General features: G+C 35.8%; 1 protein-coding gene across 8 annotated transcripts in view; it reads left to right on the top strand.

Annotated features, from left to right (window-relative positions):
- The window catches only part of znf185.L (zinc finger protein 185 with LIM domain L homeolog), a 73676-nt gene that overhangs the window by 44992 nt on the left and 9576 nt on the right, over window positions 1-19108 (top strand). For 7 of the 8 annotated variants that reach the window (XM_041572782.1, XM_018229980.2, XM_018229979.2 and 4 more), the window contains 8 exons: window positions 184-294; window positions 1017-1130; window positions 3228-3347; window positions 5742-5819; window positions 12282-12329; window positions 14853-14948; window positions 15646-15741; window positions 17156-17245. In XM_041572782.1, the coding sequence (XP_041428716.1) occupies window positions 184-294; window positions 1017-1130; window positions 3228-3347; window positions 5742-5819; window positions 12282-12329; window positions 14853-14948; window positions 15646-15741; window positions 17156-17245 (753 nt within the window). The remainder of the gene's footprint in view (window positions 1-183; window positions 295-1016; window positions 1131-3227; window positions 3348-5741; window positions 5820-12281; window positions 12330-14852; window positions 14949-15645; window positions 15742-17155; window positions 17246-19108) is intronic. The other variant, XM_041572783.1, reaches the window with a different exon arrangement.

Below are 19108 nucleotides of genomic sequence, written 5' to 3'. Positions count from 1 at the left end.
GTTTTAGTTATTTCCTCCTGTTTTGATCTGTAGTCTTACACAGTTTCGGTACTAAACCATAGCACGCCTTATCCCACATTCTTTTATATGTAAACATTTCCCTTAAATATACTGTGCAAAGCACTAATTTATTAGTATCAATGATTATATATTAATTCTAAAACATTATTTCAATGGAAAAAGCCCATCCATCAGCCCTAGACTAAGCCATACGTATAGCAGCAGCACGACAGAGACAACTATTTCATCCAATCAACCAGACCCGGGGAAGATTACATTCATCAAAGAAGAAAGGTAACTCTGTGCTTTCTGTATCGAGATATTTACCAGTTTTCTCTCTCAGCACAGCTTGGTCGCAAACAATGAAGTGTAACTCACACTTAACCAAACTTATAAAGATTATTAGTATCCAGTAACACTGGGGACTTGATTCTGCTGCTAGACTTGACATCAAGTAATATACCTAGTACATCAAGCAAATTATGTGCCCCCTCTAGTGGTTGATAAATGATTTAATCATCATCATAAAATGAATAGACTAGTCACTAGTCTGTACCCATTGTGGTGCGCACTTTGTACTATACAGTGCCTCCTCTCCCTACTTGACATCATTTGAAGATGAAATTTATTTCCTTGTGCTTCAGGTGTATTAACCCACTATACAACAACAACAGCAGCAGCAATCACACCTAGTGATTACTAGTTTTTGCTTCCTTTTTATCGAGTCAACTTCATAAAGTTGTCAGCCACATATATAAAGAGACCTGAAGTCACAGGCTTTAAACTAAAGACTGTTTAGTAATACTAGAGACTGGAGGACTAAAATGGAAAAACTTTGGGAGTCCAGGAAAGGATAGCCAAGGCCTACTGTACAGAGAATTTCCCATATATAAACTGCGGATATAGATTAGAAAGTACTGAATGAACTGTCCTTTCACTTCCTAGATTATTCTGATCATTGTTAAACAATGTGCATCACAAGTAGTTGTTTTATATTGTATATATTGTCTTTTCAGCATAAGTAAACCAGATGTTCCCAAACTGACAACATTAGGCACAAACATCACAGAGACAAAGGGATCAGGTGTACAGACTGGACCAGGAAAGATCACTGTCTTCAAAGAAGGAAGGTAATTAAAGCTCTTATACATGGCATTTTTTCCCCTCAGAAATTGCCCTTTAGCAGTGCAGCAATAACGATATGATGTTGTTTCCTTTAGGTACACAATGTACTGTATGTCTTGCTGAGATATAATATGCATGTTGTGCATGATTACATAACAGCAACTCATTCAGTGGTCAAAAAGGGATTTACAGACATTTCAAACTTGTGTTTGTGTGATATATTGTAGATTTCTTCTCCCAGACAAAAAAAAAATCGGCTTGCAATGACATTTTTTCTTCACTGTATCACTACATTGACTAAATCCATTCCTAGATTCATTAGCACACTGGTTAACACAAACTAAAACACAGAGTATTAATACAGATCATTAAACAATAACAGCAATATAAAGCACTACATGCAACACCTAACATGTGATCATTACCCAAAACTAAGAACCAAGGCTTCTTCACCAAAAGAGAATTCGCCACTTCCACGGGTAATGAAGCACCTGACAATACCTCCCCCATTACATTTGCTGATATAGACGCATGTGAAATACATTTCATGCAGAGATGCAGACTGTGAAGGGGGCATGCATTATTGGGCACTTCATCGCCTGAGGGAGAGGAGATTTTTCACCAGCAATAAAGCTCCCCATCTGTAAGGGCCCTTAAATTAACAATTGCATGAAAGGGGATACTCACAACTCTTCCCATTTCCATTAACAAGAATTTTTCAATAGAGTCACAGGAGGGTCAGTGCAAACTGCACCCCATTACCTATGAATGCACCAATGATAAGGCAGTTAGATACAAAATCAGGCAATAGATATTATTAAGGTTTGAGATGAGTTTTCCACAAAAATTTTATTTTTTGAGTTTTTTGGTCAAAACATTTTTGGGCTAAAAAAAAAACTTGGGGGCACATTTACTTAGCTCGAGTGAAGGAATAGAATAAAAAATACTTTGAATTTCGAAGTATTTTTTTGGCTACTTCAACCATCGAATTGGCTACTTCGACCATCGACTACGACTTCGAATCGAACGAAAAATTGTTTGACTATTCGACCATTCAATAGTCGAAGTACTGTCTGTTTAAAAAAAAACTTCGACCACCTACTTCGCCACCTAAAACCTACCGAACCTCAATGTTAGTCTATGGGGAAGGTCCCCATAGGGTTTCTAGCCAATTTGTGATCAAGGAAAATCGTCCGATCAAAAGCCTACGATCGTTCGAACGAACAAAAAGCGCTAAATCCTTCAACTTCGATATTCGAAGCCGAAGGATTTAACTTCGACAGTCGAATATCAGAATCGGGTTTTTGCCATTCAAGTTTTTTCTTTAAATAAGATACCATTCGAGTTTCGAGTTCATTTGAGGTAAAAAAAAAAAAACCTTATTTCACACACATATAGTCCCCGAAGCTACTACGGCTCTTTTAGCCTGCCCGTCCAAGTCCCTTACGAAACTCCAGAATACTTTGATGAGACAAATCTTAGCTGCTGCACGAACCAATTTAGCGAAACACTGGCTACAATACGCTATTGATACTCATGTTGTCATTGCATTAATTACTCAAACACAGAATATGTTATATTTAACGGCTTTATTGGAAGACAGGGTAGAGAGACATATGCAAATTTGGGCCCCATGGGATTCGTTTCTGCAACCTTGAGCAAAACAATAAGTTCAATGTATGTTATACTACATGGAATTGTACTGATGTGTTCTACTTTCACTGTTCTATACTGGAAAAGATATTTACGTTATCCTCTGTCACTGTATCTATTTTTGAAAAATAAAAGAGATTATAAAAAAAAAAAAAAACCTCTACCACTCGACCTTTGATAAATAACCCCTTTAATCTTCTGAAATTTTCTTGCCTAGATTTCAAGCTGAATAGTTCACTCTTTCTTACTAATGGCCCCATATACTTAATGACTTGCAGCCAGTTTGCTATGAAACTACCAAACTGGCAGGTAACAATGTATAACTTGTTTTGAGCCATTACAGACTTATAGACTTCAATCAGGGATAATTGGATACTGTCCTTGTTGTATTACAATGTAGTTACTATTATGAGAACTTCTAAATTTATCAGTCTAAATTTTTTTCTTAGTAACAAAGATACTGCAGAACTTCCAAAACTAACTTCCTGGTCTACAAAAAATGTGATCGACTATACTAAACCAGACAACCGGGCCGCATCCGGAAAAATCACTGTCATCACAGATGAAAGGTATATATAAACATAACAATAAATGCTGTCTCCATCATGGCTTCAGAAAAAAAGCTTCCTAAACAGGCAACAATCTAGGTCAGGAGTGCCCAATACTTTACTAATGCGGGATCTACTTTTAGTGATGTTGGTCTGTTATGATCTACATCCATAAAAGCATTGTAAGCATTCTGTTCCATGGAAACTATGATTTAAATATTATTTTGATTTATAATAGTTGTTTTTTAAACATAGTAATATAAATTCTATTTCTTATGTAGCCTTAACAGAATAAATATCTGAATGAAAAGAAGAGCAATTTAGACAAGCTGTTTGTTGACAGTGTCTTCAGATCTACTGGTCACCAACTAAAGGTCTACTGGTAGATCCCAAACTACCTTTTGGGCATCCCTGATCTAGGTGTCATCCATGAGTGCTCTGTACATGTGTATTCTATAGGGGGCTGCATTAAATCCTCCTTTATGTGAAAATGGGCTTGTAGATCTTGCACAAATTATTATTTTGCCTTTGTACTGAAAGAATAGTGGGTACTGATTTCATCTAACAAACAAAATATTTATTTTCTTTATGAAAGTAATGAATGTCTAGTAATAAATACATTAAAGGGTCACTTTTTCAGAAAATGTTATTTAATTACATACATAATATGTGAGTTCTGTGGCATTGTATTCTGTTATAACTGCTCTGTACCAACTGGTTACGGTGAGTTTCTAGACCTATTTCAAATTCACAACCCCTATGGATGCCAGCTAACTCTAGCCTAAACTGCTTTTAATCAATTTTTACAGAGCATTTGTTTTTAGATGGGGTCAGTGATCCTTGTTTGAAAGCTGGAAAGTCAGAAGAAGGCAAATAATTAACAAAGTTGAACCACCCTTTGAAGATAGAAAGTAAAGGAACATGGTGTACTCTTGATAAACACAATGCAAAAGTACAGAACCACATACATCTTCTGACTGGGTCCCTAGCAGGTCTCCACATTTGCTGTGTACAGGGGCGCTCCGCCAATGAGGCGAGTTGAGGCACTCACCTCAGGCGGCAGCGCCCCCCTGGTTGCCACGGGCGACAAAAATGCTGTTCCTGGTAACTAAGTGTCGAATTTCTGGTTTTCAATTTTGGCTCTTCTAGTGCAGAGAGCGCAATTGCGCTCTCTGCACTAGCAACGTGGACCCCCCTGGCCCCCGTCCGGCACTGAAGTTAAGTGCCGTGGGGAGGCGGCAAAAACTACGGCCGCCTTGGGCGGCAAATTGGGCAGGATCACCCCTGGCTGTGTATGATTACTATATTTAAAATCATTTTTATATTAAACTGGCAACTCAGTGCTTATTACCTTATCTATTTGTTTTGTCAAACGCATTTCAAGTTGTCTTGTATCATAAATCCCCAGTAGGTTGATATTTACCTTTAATTCCTCATTGTCTCTCATGGAATGTGAATAGCTATGATCCATATATCGTTGGCATTCATGAACTAATAAAAACCTTGCATTCTTTAGAATATTTATGTATTCAAGCCTACAGATGACAAAGATTCCTAACCTTCTCCAGCTATAATTATGCACAACAATATACAGTATATGAATGAAATAAAAATCAACCATTTACATTTTTAAGCTATGAAATTCTGGTACAAACATTCACACACTGCAAAAATGCTCATAAAACTTACCAGGGAGTAACATAGCTGCACACCACAATATGACGCTATAAATGTTTAACAATATTTATATCACCTAATAAGGTTTCATACAAATCCAAATTCTATCACAGAATTCCCTGAATATCAGAGCAGTTTGCTGTTACTTTATAAATAGAAGATAATAATACCTTTCGATAATAACTGACTCGTCTTGTAACAAGTGTAAAATAGAGACTCTATAAGGAGATGATTTTGTTAGTGGCAGTTCAGGCTCAGTTGCTAACACTGGGCAGTAATCCATGGAAACCAGTTAATCACTAAATGGTTGCTATGAGTTATTACCCAGGTGCAAATTTGCCCAGTGTTTGTAAATGTGCCCTTTAAGCTAACAGTAGTTAAAGAGAAAAAACATAATTGCTGTTGATAAAGCAAAACATCTACTCATGCAAGCAACTCACTGTGATAGCCAGCCTATGGGCTGATAAGCCACACTGTCACACTAGACAATTAATTAACTGTGAAACACTGCAAGGAGCCTACTGGGACTGAAGTAACAAGCTTGTCTCTAGCCTCAACTTTCAGCGTAACATTCAATCTGGCAAAGGCAAAGTAAACCACTCCATGATAGAGGTTGCTTCTTCTGACATACTGCATATATTATATATGCTATATAAATCTAATTAGTAGGATTAATGGTATGAATACAATAAAGATTTCATGTGTATATATAATGTGAATTCACTTTCTGTTTCCTAGTGGCCCAGCTGTGAATACTGAATCTGATCTGATTAGCTGGTCAGATCTGGATACAAATCTAAGATCTGGAGGAATTAGGTAGGTGATATATAAAGTTACTTTCATTAAATGGCCACCTTAATAGATGTTGTTAGAAACCCAAGTTTGGATGGGAACAACTGTGTTTGATAGCCTTGATAAAACTATGACAGGATGAACAACACAATACATTAATGTTTTATCTGTTACCTTGTTATGAGCTGGAGGGGGTCTACCTGGCCAAATTTCATACTACAAACAGTTGCCTGAATTGAAATATGAAAACGATTATTCTGCTCATGTTTACTAAAACCATTTCTTTTGTTAAATAAACAGATTTTTAGCTTCATGGCAAAACATTGACACTGATAAAAAACTGATTTGCAATGCTTAGAAATACAAATATCACAGAGAACAACATTATCATTGTAGCATTTGTTACTATAGAGGATGATCAACTTTATAATAATATTTTGTATTTTATCAATGGGCTTGTTTTATGCAACTTTTTTATTGGCAGTTTGCCTTTAGTCATTTATCCTATGAGCACCAGTGGGAGTTGGAGTGCTGCTCTGATTTTCCTTTTTGTTCTCCCTTTGATCTTAGTTTTTCTGAATAAGTAATGATTATGCGTTCTAATTGTTGTTCTAATTTTTCCCACAATAACATGTAACTGCTTTAATAAACTGTGACACATTACAATAATAATCATGTAATAATGAAATCGGAGTAATACCACAATTAATATTAGCAGCCAATCAGTAGTTGGCTTGTACTGGTGTAGTGCTTATTAGTTGGATTGGTTAATTAGACTTTTCAGCGTTTATTTTTAATAAGGACAGTTTCCCATGGTACTAAACAAATCCACAAGAGTATTAAATGGATTCAAGCCTAGTAACTGGGTTATTTGGTATGGATTACTTGACAAGGATAGACTTTGCTTATGTTACTCGGCTCGGCTTATGGTTGGCTTATGGTCAGACTTTTTTTTAGTTAAATAATCAGAATAATTCCGATTTTATTAAATAACCCCCTACGATTTATGGCAAAGGCAGTGTATTAACTGCCAGCAAAAAATGCCAACTTTTACTTAAATGGAATCTGCTTTTCATTGGCGACTACAGATAGATTTTTCTAGAAAACATAAATTTGAGTTTTTCTAACCCTAATTTCATTAAACTTAATGACAGTTAGTTAAATGATGTTTCTCCACCAGCTGAAAAATGTCAGGGTACAATGTGCCATAGGCTAAAAAGTCACAGGGGAGTGACATTTTAAAAGCACATTCATAACCGTTAAGAAAACATTAGTCCTAAAAGCATATTTGACATATTTTCAGTAACAGAGGATATGCATCTCATGGCAGTCTGCCTATTTTTCCTGTTATTATTAATTAACAAATAGTATTTAAAAAAAATAGGGTGTTTCCACTGTTGTTTATGTATTTTCGGCTGATGCCTTTATGTGGTTGGTGTAAAACTCTTTAATTATGCAAGTGTGGGAGGGCTGAAAGCCGACCATGCGTATGTCAACACAGTGACAATGGTATACACCCTTGGGTTGCTATGATTTTACATCAAAGCTTTTCCTTCTTCAACAGAACTTACTTGGGAAGCTGAAAAATAGATAATATTTGGTAGTGTATACAAATGTTTTATTCATATATTACAAGTTATCTAGAATTTAATGTTTTGTGGGGCAAACCTTGACAGACATAATGGTGTATGCCTGTAATTGCTTTTTGTCGATTGCAGAAGGCTGCTGATCCCTTTTTATAAACTTGTTCAAGTAAAAGTAACAGCATTCATACAAACTAAGGGATCTTGATGGTTAAAGGCAATGGACAATTCATCTCTTATTTTTAATTATTTGTTTAAAAATGTATATGGGGTAATTTTGGTATAATAGCATTATTTGTTCTGTGCCCCACCCCTATCAATCTCTGGACACTAAAGTTACCAAATTGATATCTGTTATACCAATTTCAATGTTATTACAATGCACAGGAAATAGGCAGCAGATTCTCATTGCTTCCTAGTTGACTCACTCTAAAACTGGCACACAACTCTGTATCACGTAACACCTGCAAATACAAAAAGAAATCCATTATTTTTTTTTATTGTAATACTCCTCTTAAAAATAATTAGGTCCAGAGGTTTCTGGTACTATTGGTGTGTAAAATCTGCATTACTACCTAAATACTTTTATATCATTATAAACACACACAAATAATAAACAATTAAGCTATATTCCCGTTCTTAATATACATGGCAATTTAAATATTGTCTAATAGAAATGCACTCAGTAAATTGTCATTGCATAGAATATGATCATCAACAGAGTGGGTTATTGGATGAAAAGGGAAAGGAAGTAAAAAAAAAGAATAACAAGTGTATGTTGAACATAGTATCAGGCATTATTGAATTATGGCTATAACACAAGTGGTAAACGCACATTGAGATGATAAGTAAAGAGTAAATTTGTGAGAAAAACAGTCTATGTTCAAGACTATGGAATAGCAAATTGTCTCAGAATACCACTCTCTACATCATACTTGGGGGCAGATTTATCAAAGGTCGAAGTGAATTTTCGAATTCAAAAACTTTGAATTTCGAAGTAATTTTTGGGCAAATTCGATTTGATTCGAAAATACTTAGAATATTCGACCATTCGAAATTCGAAGTATTGTCTCTTTAAAAAAACTGCGACTTCGACACTACGCCACCTTAAACCTGCTGAATTGCTATGTTAGCCTATGGGGACCTCCTAGAACCTATAGCCAGTATTTGGCAAAGTTTTTTTTTGTAAAATCATATGATCGCACAATTAAATCATATGATCACACGATTCAAAGTACGATCGTACTATCTTAAAAATACTTCGAGTTCGAATGTCAGACTACCCTATTCGATGGTCAAATTTCAAAGTTTTTTTCACTTCGAAATTCGACCCTTGATAAATCTGTCCCAAAAAGTTAATTTCAAGGTTACAAAAGATATAAAGAAGAACGACAATGTGAAGGGATACTATGAACAAAAAGCAACAATGAACCTGGCATTCAGCAATATATCTATCATACAGGATAATGGTCTGGAAAAAGCTTATAGAATCAGTCAGGTGTATGATACTGGAACGTAAATATTGCTTGTGAAAATTTTGTTCTCAAGTGCCTGGGCCATTTAAATGTACCCAGTGCTATCCCTCCTATTAAATTCTAATTTTGGAAGCAAAATAATTTGTGGGGTGGAATAAAAAATGCAATAACCTGTGCTGTTATCAGAAGTGATTATAAATATAGAAATTGGAGGTGGAGTACTGGTCACTCCTTAATTTGTAACTTATAATAGAACCTTTCACAGTTCATACTTAGTTTATACTTAATAATTTCATATTTAGAACTTAAACAACTGTTACATCCAATAGCAGAAGTCCATTGCTGCTGCAAAACATATTTTATTCATAACTCTTTGGAAACATAACTGGTGACTACTGTATAGACCTATATCATAACTGTAAATATGTTGATTCTTAAGAAATGTAAACATCACGAAAATGTATGCAATATAATTCGTTTTTTGTAAGCGTAAGACATTAACATATAACAAAGCCTTATTCAAGAGAATTTCAGTTGTGGGAGTAGAGCAGCCTATTAGTCACACCCTAGCTCAAGATATTTGCCTCAGGTAGGTATGAAATTATAAACTAGTTCAGTGAGAAGCAGAAGAGGTTTCATTTGGAAGGAGTGCAAGAAGCAGAGCCTGCAGATTAAACACCGTAAGCTACTTGACTTTTATGCATGTGTTTAAGGATCTGGAGCTGTTGTAGCTTTAACATTTATAAATATTCTACAGCGTTCATGATAACATTAATCGAGGTTTCATGATAAATGTTGTTTATGATAGATAATAACTTAGTCTGATTTCAAAGTTACATATGTGCATAATGTTTTTCATATACCGTATGTGTAACTCCATTATATGATCTACTGTCAGACTTGATTACGATTACATGAAACACTCTAGTTTGCTATATGGTTTTAACTAGGACATCTTAATTCCAGCAGGGTGCTTCCTTTAATGTTAACTTCCTTTAACTAATATCTGCCCAGATGTTAGTGAATTCTATGTATCAGCAGATTTATGGATATTTTGAGAACACTTTGATTCTTGCTGTAAAACATAAGATTGGTGTTTGAGGTTGAATAGAGTTGGTGGTGCCTCTGCTAACCTCAAATATATTTAGACTTGTTCTGTAGTTTTGTAAATTGCATGATTAACATGGTACTGTATAGCAATATCTGCCCTCAAATGATTCTAGCACTAAAACACAGAATAGATTTTACACCTTTAAGTGAAAATGTATTATGTTCTCTTTTGGATGCATTTATAGCTAGCAGCTATGCACTGGTATTGGATTGATCCAACCCCTGAATATTTGTTTATTTATCTTTGCAAGATTTTCAAAAGGGAAAGATTCTGATAATTTAGAGGTGGACTGGCCCTATTTGCTTACGTTTATCAAACAACCTTAAGGTGTCCCCCCCCAGTTACATATATACATATAAAATCCCATACTTGCCGTTTTAGATATGTTAATGGATGATATATACAGTAGCTGCTATGAGTATAAAATGGCTATATTGTGTTCATAATCTGGAACAAACAGAAGCTTAAGTATAACAATCTAAAAATTAAGAAAAACAGAAACATGCAGTAAGGAAACGAGGTTGCACTGTTCCATTCTGTTAGCGAAAGGGTTAAAACGCAAGGTTTATTTGCATACCTCACATTTCTGCCACTGTCAAACTATGCATCAGTCTGAGCTGTAATGAGTGTGATTACTAGTTCAGTTAATAGATGAGCATGCTATTAATTATTAGCAGTTTTATAGATATTGTTATATGGTTATACCTGCACCCAGGTATCGTGTGTTCTTCCCACTGATTCAGCCAGCTTTCACAATAATAAGGCCTTTGTGTGACTTGTGTCAGCTTAGGTGACACAGTTACACATGACTGCCAGCATTCACAGTCAGGCTGGCCTTTTCATCCTGTTAAGTGATTTGGAGTATTGCGGGTACATAAAGATGTGCCTTCTCTTCTGAAGCCAAAGTCTTCAAGTATGTTGCAAATGTGGAAACTAGAGTGTGCTCTCATAGAACTTGCCCTGTCTCCTCTACAACTGGACAACATTTATACTGTACAGAAAGAAAGATGAATTTCCAGTGGGTTTTGTCTTCAGCCATTTTGCATTGATTCTGAACTTCATACAACATTTTTTTTTTTATCCATACCTGATAAACCCCTAAATCTACCACTATGGAAGAAGATCTATTTTGCATTTCCAAATGATTATTGAGATCTAGAAAACTTGTTTTATTACTGCAATTAGAACTCTTATCGGGGTACATGCCCTGTGCAATTTAGCATCACGAGTTTTAGTGTTATCACTGAAGTTGTTCATGGATTGACATTAAATTATGTGATGTTGCATGGATATGCTGGGAGATGCACACCCTTTCTCTTTTATAAAATTCTTTGAGAAAGAAATGTGTTTTGCTTTCTAAAAAACTTTGTACATGTACTTTTTTTATTGCAACAAACTGCTGTACTGATGCTCTGCATGTGATAAAATAGCATGGTGCCCTTTAAATCCACTTCAGATTATGTGTAGGCCAATATCAAGGTTATTTATGAAATGGCACTAAAAAACATTTTTATTTCACCGTCAGGTAGATATTTCCTTAAATGGGTGAAATAAACTTGTCTATATATTGCCACTGTTCTGGGATTTAGCTTCCTTTTCTTGCTCACACCTAGATTATGTGACTTTACTTTGTGGGAACTCTTCTGTGGTATAATAATAATAGATAAGCTTGCCTGTCTCTGCTTCCTGTTTGCTTGAATTCAAGAGCCTTTCAATCCCGTCTTTTCTTATTCAGGGAAGTAGGTTTGATTACCTTGATTGGCACTTGTATCACTTTAATTCATTGTGCCATAGTCACCAAAAGTTAAATTAAAAACTCAAAGGAAAGACCCATTAGCATGATTGTCTGATTTCCATGAAAAATACAATCAGCTCTGTTTTAGCATTCCATATTTTTCCAATGCCCCCAGTCTCTTGACTGAGAGCTGCTTCTTCACAGGAGAGTGCTGGTGTTTCAATGCATGTATTCAAGGGAAGTGCCGGAGAGTTGAAGCTCTTATATATACAAAGCCAAAATGAAGCTCTAACTAGAAGCTGCAAGCAGGTGCAGTAGGTCCATTCACTGAAGATCCTGGAAGAGGCTGAGTGTGGTATATATGGGTGTAATTTATGTCAGTAATGCAACCTGATTGTCACAGAACTGCAAGAGCATTGCATGGCATAACATGGGAACAATACCAAGGCTGCTGTGAGCTACAGTTTCTTTATGGCAAACTGCTTACATAACGTCTGAACAATTGAGTACGGTGCATAAAATTAAGCAATTTAAGAATGGGGATTTATGTTTTATAAATACAAGGCTTTTTTCTCTCTTTAGTGAAAAGTCCACAATGGAGTCATCATTGATTTCAGCATCTCCTAGCAGGTAATAATATTTTATTTAGTAAAGGGTAATGTCACCTTGGGCAATTTGACTGTTATATTTATCAAGTAACAACGTGACAATGATCAGCTAAGGATTTAAAATCCTGAAGTGAATGTCTGAACAGCAGAGGAGGTGCTTGTGGACGTCTGTGTTCAATACACTCAGTAACATCTGAATGTGGTACAGTCTACTGCTATAAGCCTGCTTGATCCCTGCCTGAACAGCAGCACCTACTTGTTCCAGGAGTGAGTGCTGTAAAATCGGTTCAGTCAAAATTCCCTACCATATTTATTGCATATTTGATGCAGATATCTCTGAACTCACAGCAATACTGGATCCTGGCATAAAATAAAACCTAGAGTGTGCAGTTAGGTAGGAGGATTTGCTCTCTGAGCACTGCAATGATCTTGAGAGTGCTCAGGAACAACAATAATGGTGAAAAGATAGTTGCACTTATTTGCTAGATTGTGAATCACTGAAGAATTGCTGCAAAGGACTGATCTGGAATTCAGGGAAGGTTCTAGCTGCCTTTATGCTGCCAACTATGTCTCATCGGTATAGGGGTGGTTTCTGGGTTTCAAGTGAGTCACAAATATTTTAGATGCATTCAAAAGCTTATTGTCATAGTTAGCACAAATTGCCAATTTAGTTATTAAGGAAGTGGGCTACTTAAAATCATCTTTAATGCTAAAAGACAGACATTAACTTTAATAAACCCACTACAGGTATGGGATGCATTATCTGGAAGCCCATCTCCCAAAGACTCCATTATAAGCAAATAATTCAATTTTTTAAACATTTAAACATCTATTTTTCTCTTTTATAAGAAAACCTTGTACTTGATCCCATCTTAGATATAATTAATCCTTATTGGGTTTATTCAATGTTTAAATGATTTTTAGTAGACTTAACATATACAGATGCAAATTACAGAAAGGCCCCTTATCCGGAAAACCACAGACTCCCAGCATTCAGGATAACAAGTCTTAATATATATGGGGCACAAGGAATAGGGTTAAAGCACACACCAATTCAGTGTATATCCAGGGCAATATGCTTGCCTTAACCCTCACTCCACTATAGAGTTTCAGAGTCTCCAAAACAGCTACTTTAAATTCACCCCCAATTAAAATCCCTATTCATTTCTGTAAACTCTCAATACAGACTGCAGACTAAGTGCCCCTGGATGGCACATTCACTTTCGAAGTTAATGAGTTAGTTACTGTGCCAGACAGCTTCCCCCCTTTTTGCATATGCTAGCCAAGATCAGAAATGAGCAAACCAATTTGTACATTATTATTGGCGTAATGCAAATTACTGTTATTTCTACACCTTCCAAATGTAATTATTCTAACCACTGCAGAACTGTGCAGAGTGCAGTTAAACCGATGCAAACTTAGCTCTGAACCAAACATCCTGTGATTCTGGCCACAGATAAGCAAAAAGAAAGAAGTGCAAACTAAAGTGACAGGGTGAAATTTGAAATTTTTTAGCTGTTTGAGGCCAAATATTTTCCCTAGTATCAGGTAATCTCTTCAGTGAACCTTACATATGCAGGTTAGATTGTGGTAAAATGATAATAATGTTAGAAAGACAATAAAACCATTGTCCAGGCTATGTTGTCTAAAAAACAAAAACCCCTTTACTCCCCTTTAAAAGACCCATTCACTCAGGAACCCCTAATATCTATGTTATTAGTGTATTCTGCGGCAGGGTACTATGGTTCTCAACTGGGCTCATTTTCAACATTTAACATTTTTAGCACTCTGCAAATCTGCCCTAGTACAATAGACCAATTAGAATAACTAATTAGATATTTTCATTCAGTATTCTACCTGCAGCAGACTGATCAAAATATATTGCTCAGTGGTTGTTTAAAAGGATTCTGTAACAGGATGTTTTTTACAAAATGTATTATTTAATAGCAAAATCCTGCTTTGAAATCTGTTTTTCAAAAGAGCAAACAGATTTTGTTATACTGGTATGGGATCTGTTATTCAGAATGCTCAGGACCTGGGGTTTTCTGGATAATGGATCTTTACACAACTTGGATCTTCATATCTTAAGCAAAAAATAATTTCAACATCAAATAAGCCCAATAGGCTGGTTTTGCTTCCAATAAGTATTAATTATATTTTAGTTTGGATCAAGTACAAGGTACAGTTTATTATTACAGAGAAAAAGGAAATCATTTTAAGAAAATTGGATTATTTGGATAAAATGGAGTCTATGAGAGATGGCCTTCCTATCATTCCAGGCGTTCAACAGAACAATGGGAAGGTAACCAAATATCTGCTCTCTGATACCTGCATTGCGAAAAATTCTACCATGTGGTAGATATGAGAACAGCACTTATTTTTAGAAATCCAGGTCTGGCTAACCCAAAGTTGCGACTATACCATGAAATCTAGACAGAATCTCTTTAACCTAGTGTTAATAAATAAACCCGGGATGATTTTAACTGATTTTCAATGTTGCAGCACAACAACGTCACAAAAAATAAACATATAACTTAATTTACAGACTTGTCTCGCAGTCAGGAAGCAGAAGTTCCACCACAGTAACCAGAGAAACACGATATGAAAACTCAAGTGGTTCTGACAGAAGCAGCTCTCCAAGGTATTTTGTTTAATTGTCTAACCAGATTACCAGATTTTGTTGTAAAGCAACATCTTTACCAGAGTAAAAAAAAAATAAAGCTATTGCCAAAACAGCATACCATACCATAAGCCTGAGTATCAATACAATAACTTAATCCATGTAGTAATACAACACTCCTTTTAGATGTGTATTTAGTACTGCAGCTTAGAGCCTATAACCACTTGAAATCTTTAGGCTCAGGGAGCCTTTTCTCCTATGATATATTTCAGCTGGAAGGGAAGTGCCTGAAACGACTCTGCCGCCTCACATCAACTTTAATGGATGGTATCAGGGCTGGATTTGGGCACATCTTAGCCAGCTAAAATACGCTAGTAGAGAATGTGTCCCATGTGTTATAGCCTTTACAAGTGTAAGGTTTGATTTATTCGCACTCACTTTGGTTAAATAAGTTTATTAATGATATTCAACGGATCTTATGGCTGTATGTAAGAACTGAACAATATGTGTTCCAAATGAATCATGTCTGAAACGTTTTATTGATTTATATCTATTCATTTATAGGGTGGGGAGAAAGGTAACCATATGAAATTGCAATATGCTAGGAGAACATGAGATTTTATAACAGATTTTTGCCTGCCAGTGCTACACGTTTATTAGGCAGATGGCTACCTCTGCCATATACATTAACATAACATGAAACTTATTTATGTTTTAGGCCTACTCCACGTGCTAGGGACAATATTACTACTACAGTTACCGAATCCAAGTACCCAGTATCTGACGCTTTGAACGATACTACAAATGGTAGCAGGTAAAAAACATCCCCAGAGCGAAAGAAAATTCTATAAAACTGTAATTGTAATAAGCAGCATCAGCCTGTGGCATGAATGATAATGTATATATGTGAAGGAATACAGGAATGCTGTCATTCTTTTTTCTTGCACATCACCACCTCTAACACTATTAATAAGAGCAGTTATTGGAAAATGCTGCCCCTAGTTGCCAAACTGACTATTTGCTTTCACTTTTAACCAAAGATATCAATTGCAAGAAAATGGAAAACAGCTGTAAATAGAATTCCACTTGATAACACGGGCAGATTGGCTAATTTAATATTTTAATATTCTAACTTGATCATTTGGAATTTCACTGTGGGCCCCAATCATAGTGGGTCCTTCCTTCCCCTCTTAATGCAAGCTGTATTTATAAGTTGCAACCGTGCCCTTGAATTCTGTTCGTATTGTGCCTTATTAGTTGTGATAACGCACAACCCTCCTCACACATCCATAACATTTCAATTTGTTGGATAAATTCATTTTTTTGCCAATAGTCCTTCCATAATGTATTTGTAAATGACAAAATTAGTGCTGAAGAAAAAGGTCATTTCTTACATGATTCAGTAGATATTTTAAGAAAAAATATCTGAAATGGGAGTTTTCAGTCCCCAAGTCAAGTGCCTCAGGTGCTCAGTTAGTCCTGTTAGAAGGTGATTGGCTCTGTTGTCAATTTTAGTTTGTTTTCTTTTTATCACAGATGGATTTTCAACATTCCCAACATACTTTACACTGGTGTGGTCATCCAGTTATTTCCCCTCCAAACTGGTTGATCCAGTTCATGTAATCTGTAAATACTCATAAACATAGTACAAGTATGGGACCTGTTATCTAGAACACTCAGGACCTGGGGCTTTCTGGATAATGGATCTTTCTGTAATTTGGATCTTCATACCTTTAGTCTACTAGAAAATCATGTAAACATTAAATAAACCCAATAGACTGGTTTTGCTTTCAATAAGAATTAATTATATCTCAGTTTGGATCAGGTACAAGCTACTGTTTTATTATTACAGAGAAAAAGGAAATCATTTTGAAAAATTTGGATGAAATGGAGTTTCGCCGGTTAGGGAATTTGCCCCAAAGTATGAAGATCCAAATTATGGAAAGATCCATTATCCTGAAAACCCCAGGTCCCGATCATTTTGGATAACAGGTCCCATACCTGTGTTTTCTGCCCTTTGACTTGCAAGTGATTTGTGTTGCTTTATAAGTGAAAATAAAATTGTTATAGCAATAAGCCAGCTGATATTTTAAATCAACACTTTAAAACCAAAACAGTTTTTAATAGTCCAATAGAGGGATTATATCTTTGGCAATTGGCTTTTCTATACAAGCACAGCACATGTTGTAATGGCTAAATTTCAAGTCCTTCAAGATTTTTTTTTATAGTTACAGCTCCCGCACCACAGTTACTACAACTCATTCTACAGAACCTTCTTATACAGAGTATCTAGATGGAAATGATTCAAGAGCCACAAGGTAAGCTGAATCAGACACTTGTGCATTCTCAATCTGGAGAAAACGTCTGTAAAATGCCGGTGTGAATTAAAGTTTCATGGGTTTATTAGAATTTCTACTCCTATACCTATTACACCCTCCTATTTCAAAATGATCTTAAATTATTGTATACAATAGGAAAAGGAAGCAATGGAGTAAATAAAAAAGGGCATCATTAAATCATAAAATCTTGGAAGACAGCAGTACATGCCAATCAGTATACCTGTATATTCATTCTGACCATTGATCTTCTGTTCAAGATTTTAGGCCCAGGGATCACATTTGGATCCTGGCTTGTTTACAATAATTAAAAAACTCAGCAATAAGGGTATAAGACCACAATAATCAGCATGCATTTAGCTGGGTATCCTGGGTATAATATTTCATGGCCTGAATCTTAGTAATGTAGAAAGGATAGGATTTTCCTGAGAAAATGGTTCCGGTGCAAGTCAATGGCACAGTCATAAGGCCAATACAAGGGGCAAAATCCTTAGCATTTTGTTTTAATAAAACACAGCAAAGAGGCTGCAGAAATATGACTGGCAGGCACTGACAGTCAACTGGAATAAGGAAATTAACTGAGAATAGATGCCCGGTATCCCACTCCATTCCACAGAAAATGTTGCTGTGGTGACAGCAGATGAAGTATGACAAGGGTTGTAATACTTTTCATCACCAAAAATTAAGCGAAGAAGACATGCCTTTGACCATCTAATGAGTGATCAGCTTGTTAGGAAAATACTTCTAACTAAAAGCAGGGTACAAAAATGTATCTTAGTTCCACAGTGCAAGCATAAGCATGCTACTCTGTGCTTTGTCTTAGGGCCAAATGCAGGCAGTGTGGTGTTCACTGGGGAAAAGCTCCACTCCATTCTGTAGGTTCTACAGTTAAATATATAAACTTGGGCAAAGACCACAAAGAGAGCAAGTATGAATAAGGGATTTTATACCAAATCCCTAGTGTAGATTTTATACTTTTTTATGCTGTCAAATCATGAACTTCAAATGTATTTATGAATTGTTTTAAAAACAATTCTTCCCTAATAGATGTCCCTATTGAAATTACACAAGTCCAAAAACCAAAAACCAAAAACGTGAAATACCGTATGCATCGCTGTACATTAATAATAGGACTATGATATAGAAAATCCTGAATGTACAATTTAGAAACCAAAAACGTGAAATACCGTATGCATCGCTGTACATTAATAATAGGACTATGATATAGAAAATCCTGAATGTACAATTTAGAAGGTTTAGCTTTTTCTGCACACCAGGGGAAGGTACAACACAACTAGAACTGTATTACATGTACAGTATATATTCTATTAAGCACAGCAATTTTATTCCTTGTAAAGTAATATTACTGTATGCAAGAGGCAGTAATATAACAGCAGTTGCTTAGATGGCCATTTAACAGGTTTTCTACACCAGTAAAAATGTAAAGCACTGAGTGAGCAGTAGTTATGGATAAATTATGATATACACTGCACATACATACAGCTTCTTGGATCTTTTTCTCTCTCTCTGCCTACTAACTGCAAATAACCTTAGGAAGGTTATGTTTCCTGCTTTTCAAAAATGCAGAAGTTCTTCCTAACAACGTAGCTGAAGTACCAAATATACAGTTGGGGCAGATTTATCGAAGTGCGAGTTTAGATCACACCACAGAAAAAAATCACCCACTTTCTATTCATTCCTATGGGACTTTTAGCAGCATATTTTTCAAATGGTGAACTCTAAGGGGCACATTTACTTAGGGTCGAATATCGAGGGTTAATTAACCTTCAATATTTGACTGTCGAAGTTAAATTCTTCGACTTCGATTATCGAAGTCAAAGGATT

This window comes from Xenopus laevis, chromosome 8L (genome assembly GCF_017654675.1).
Source record: "Xenopus laevis strain J_2021 chromosome 8L, Xenopus_laevis_v10.1, whole genome shotgun sequence".
Classification (NCBI taxonomy): domain Eukaryota; kingdom Metazoa; phylum Chordata; class Amphibia; order Anura; family Pipidae; genus Xenopus; species Xenopus laevis.
Note: the sequence above shows the minus strand (reverse complement) of the source record. Positions and strands in the feature narration are given on the sequence as shown.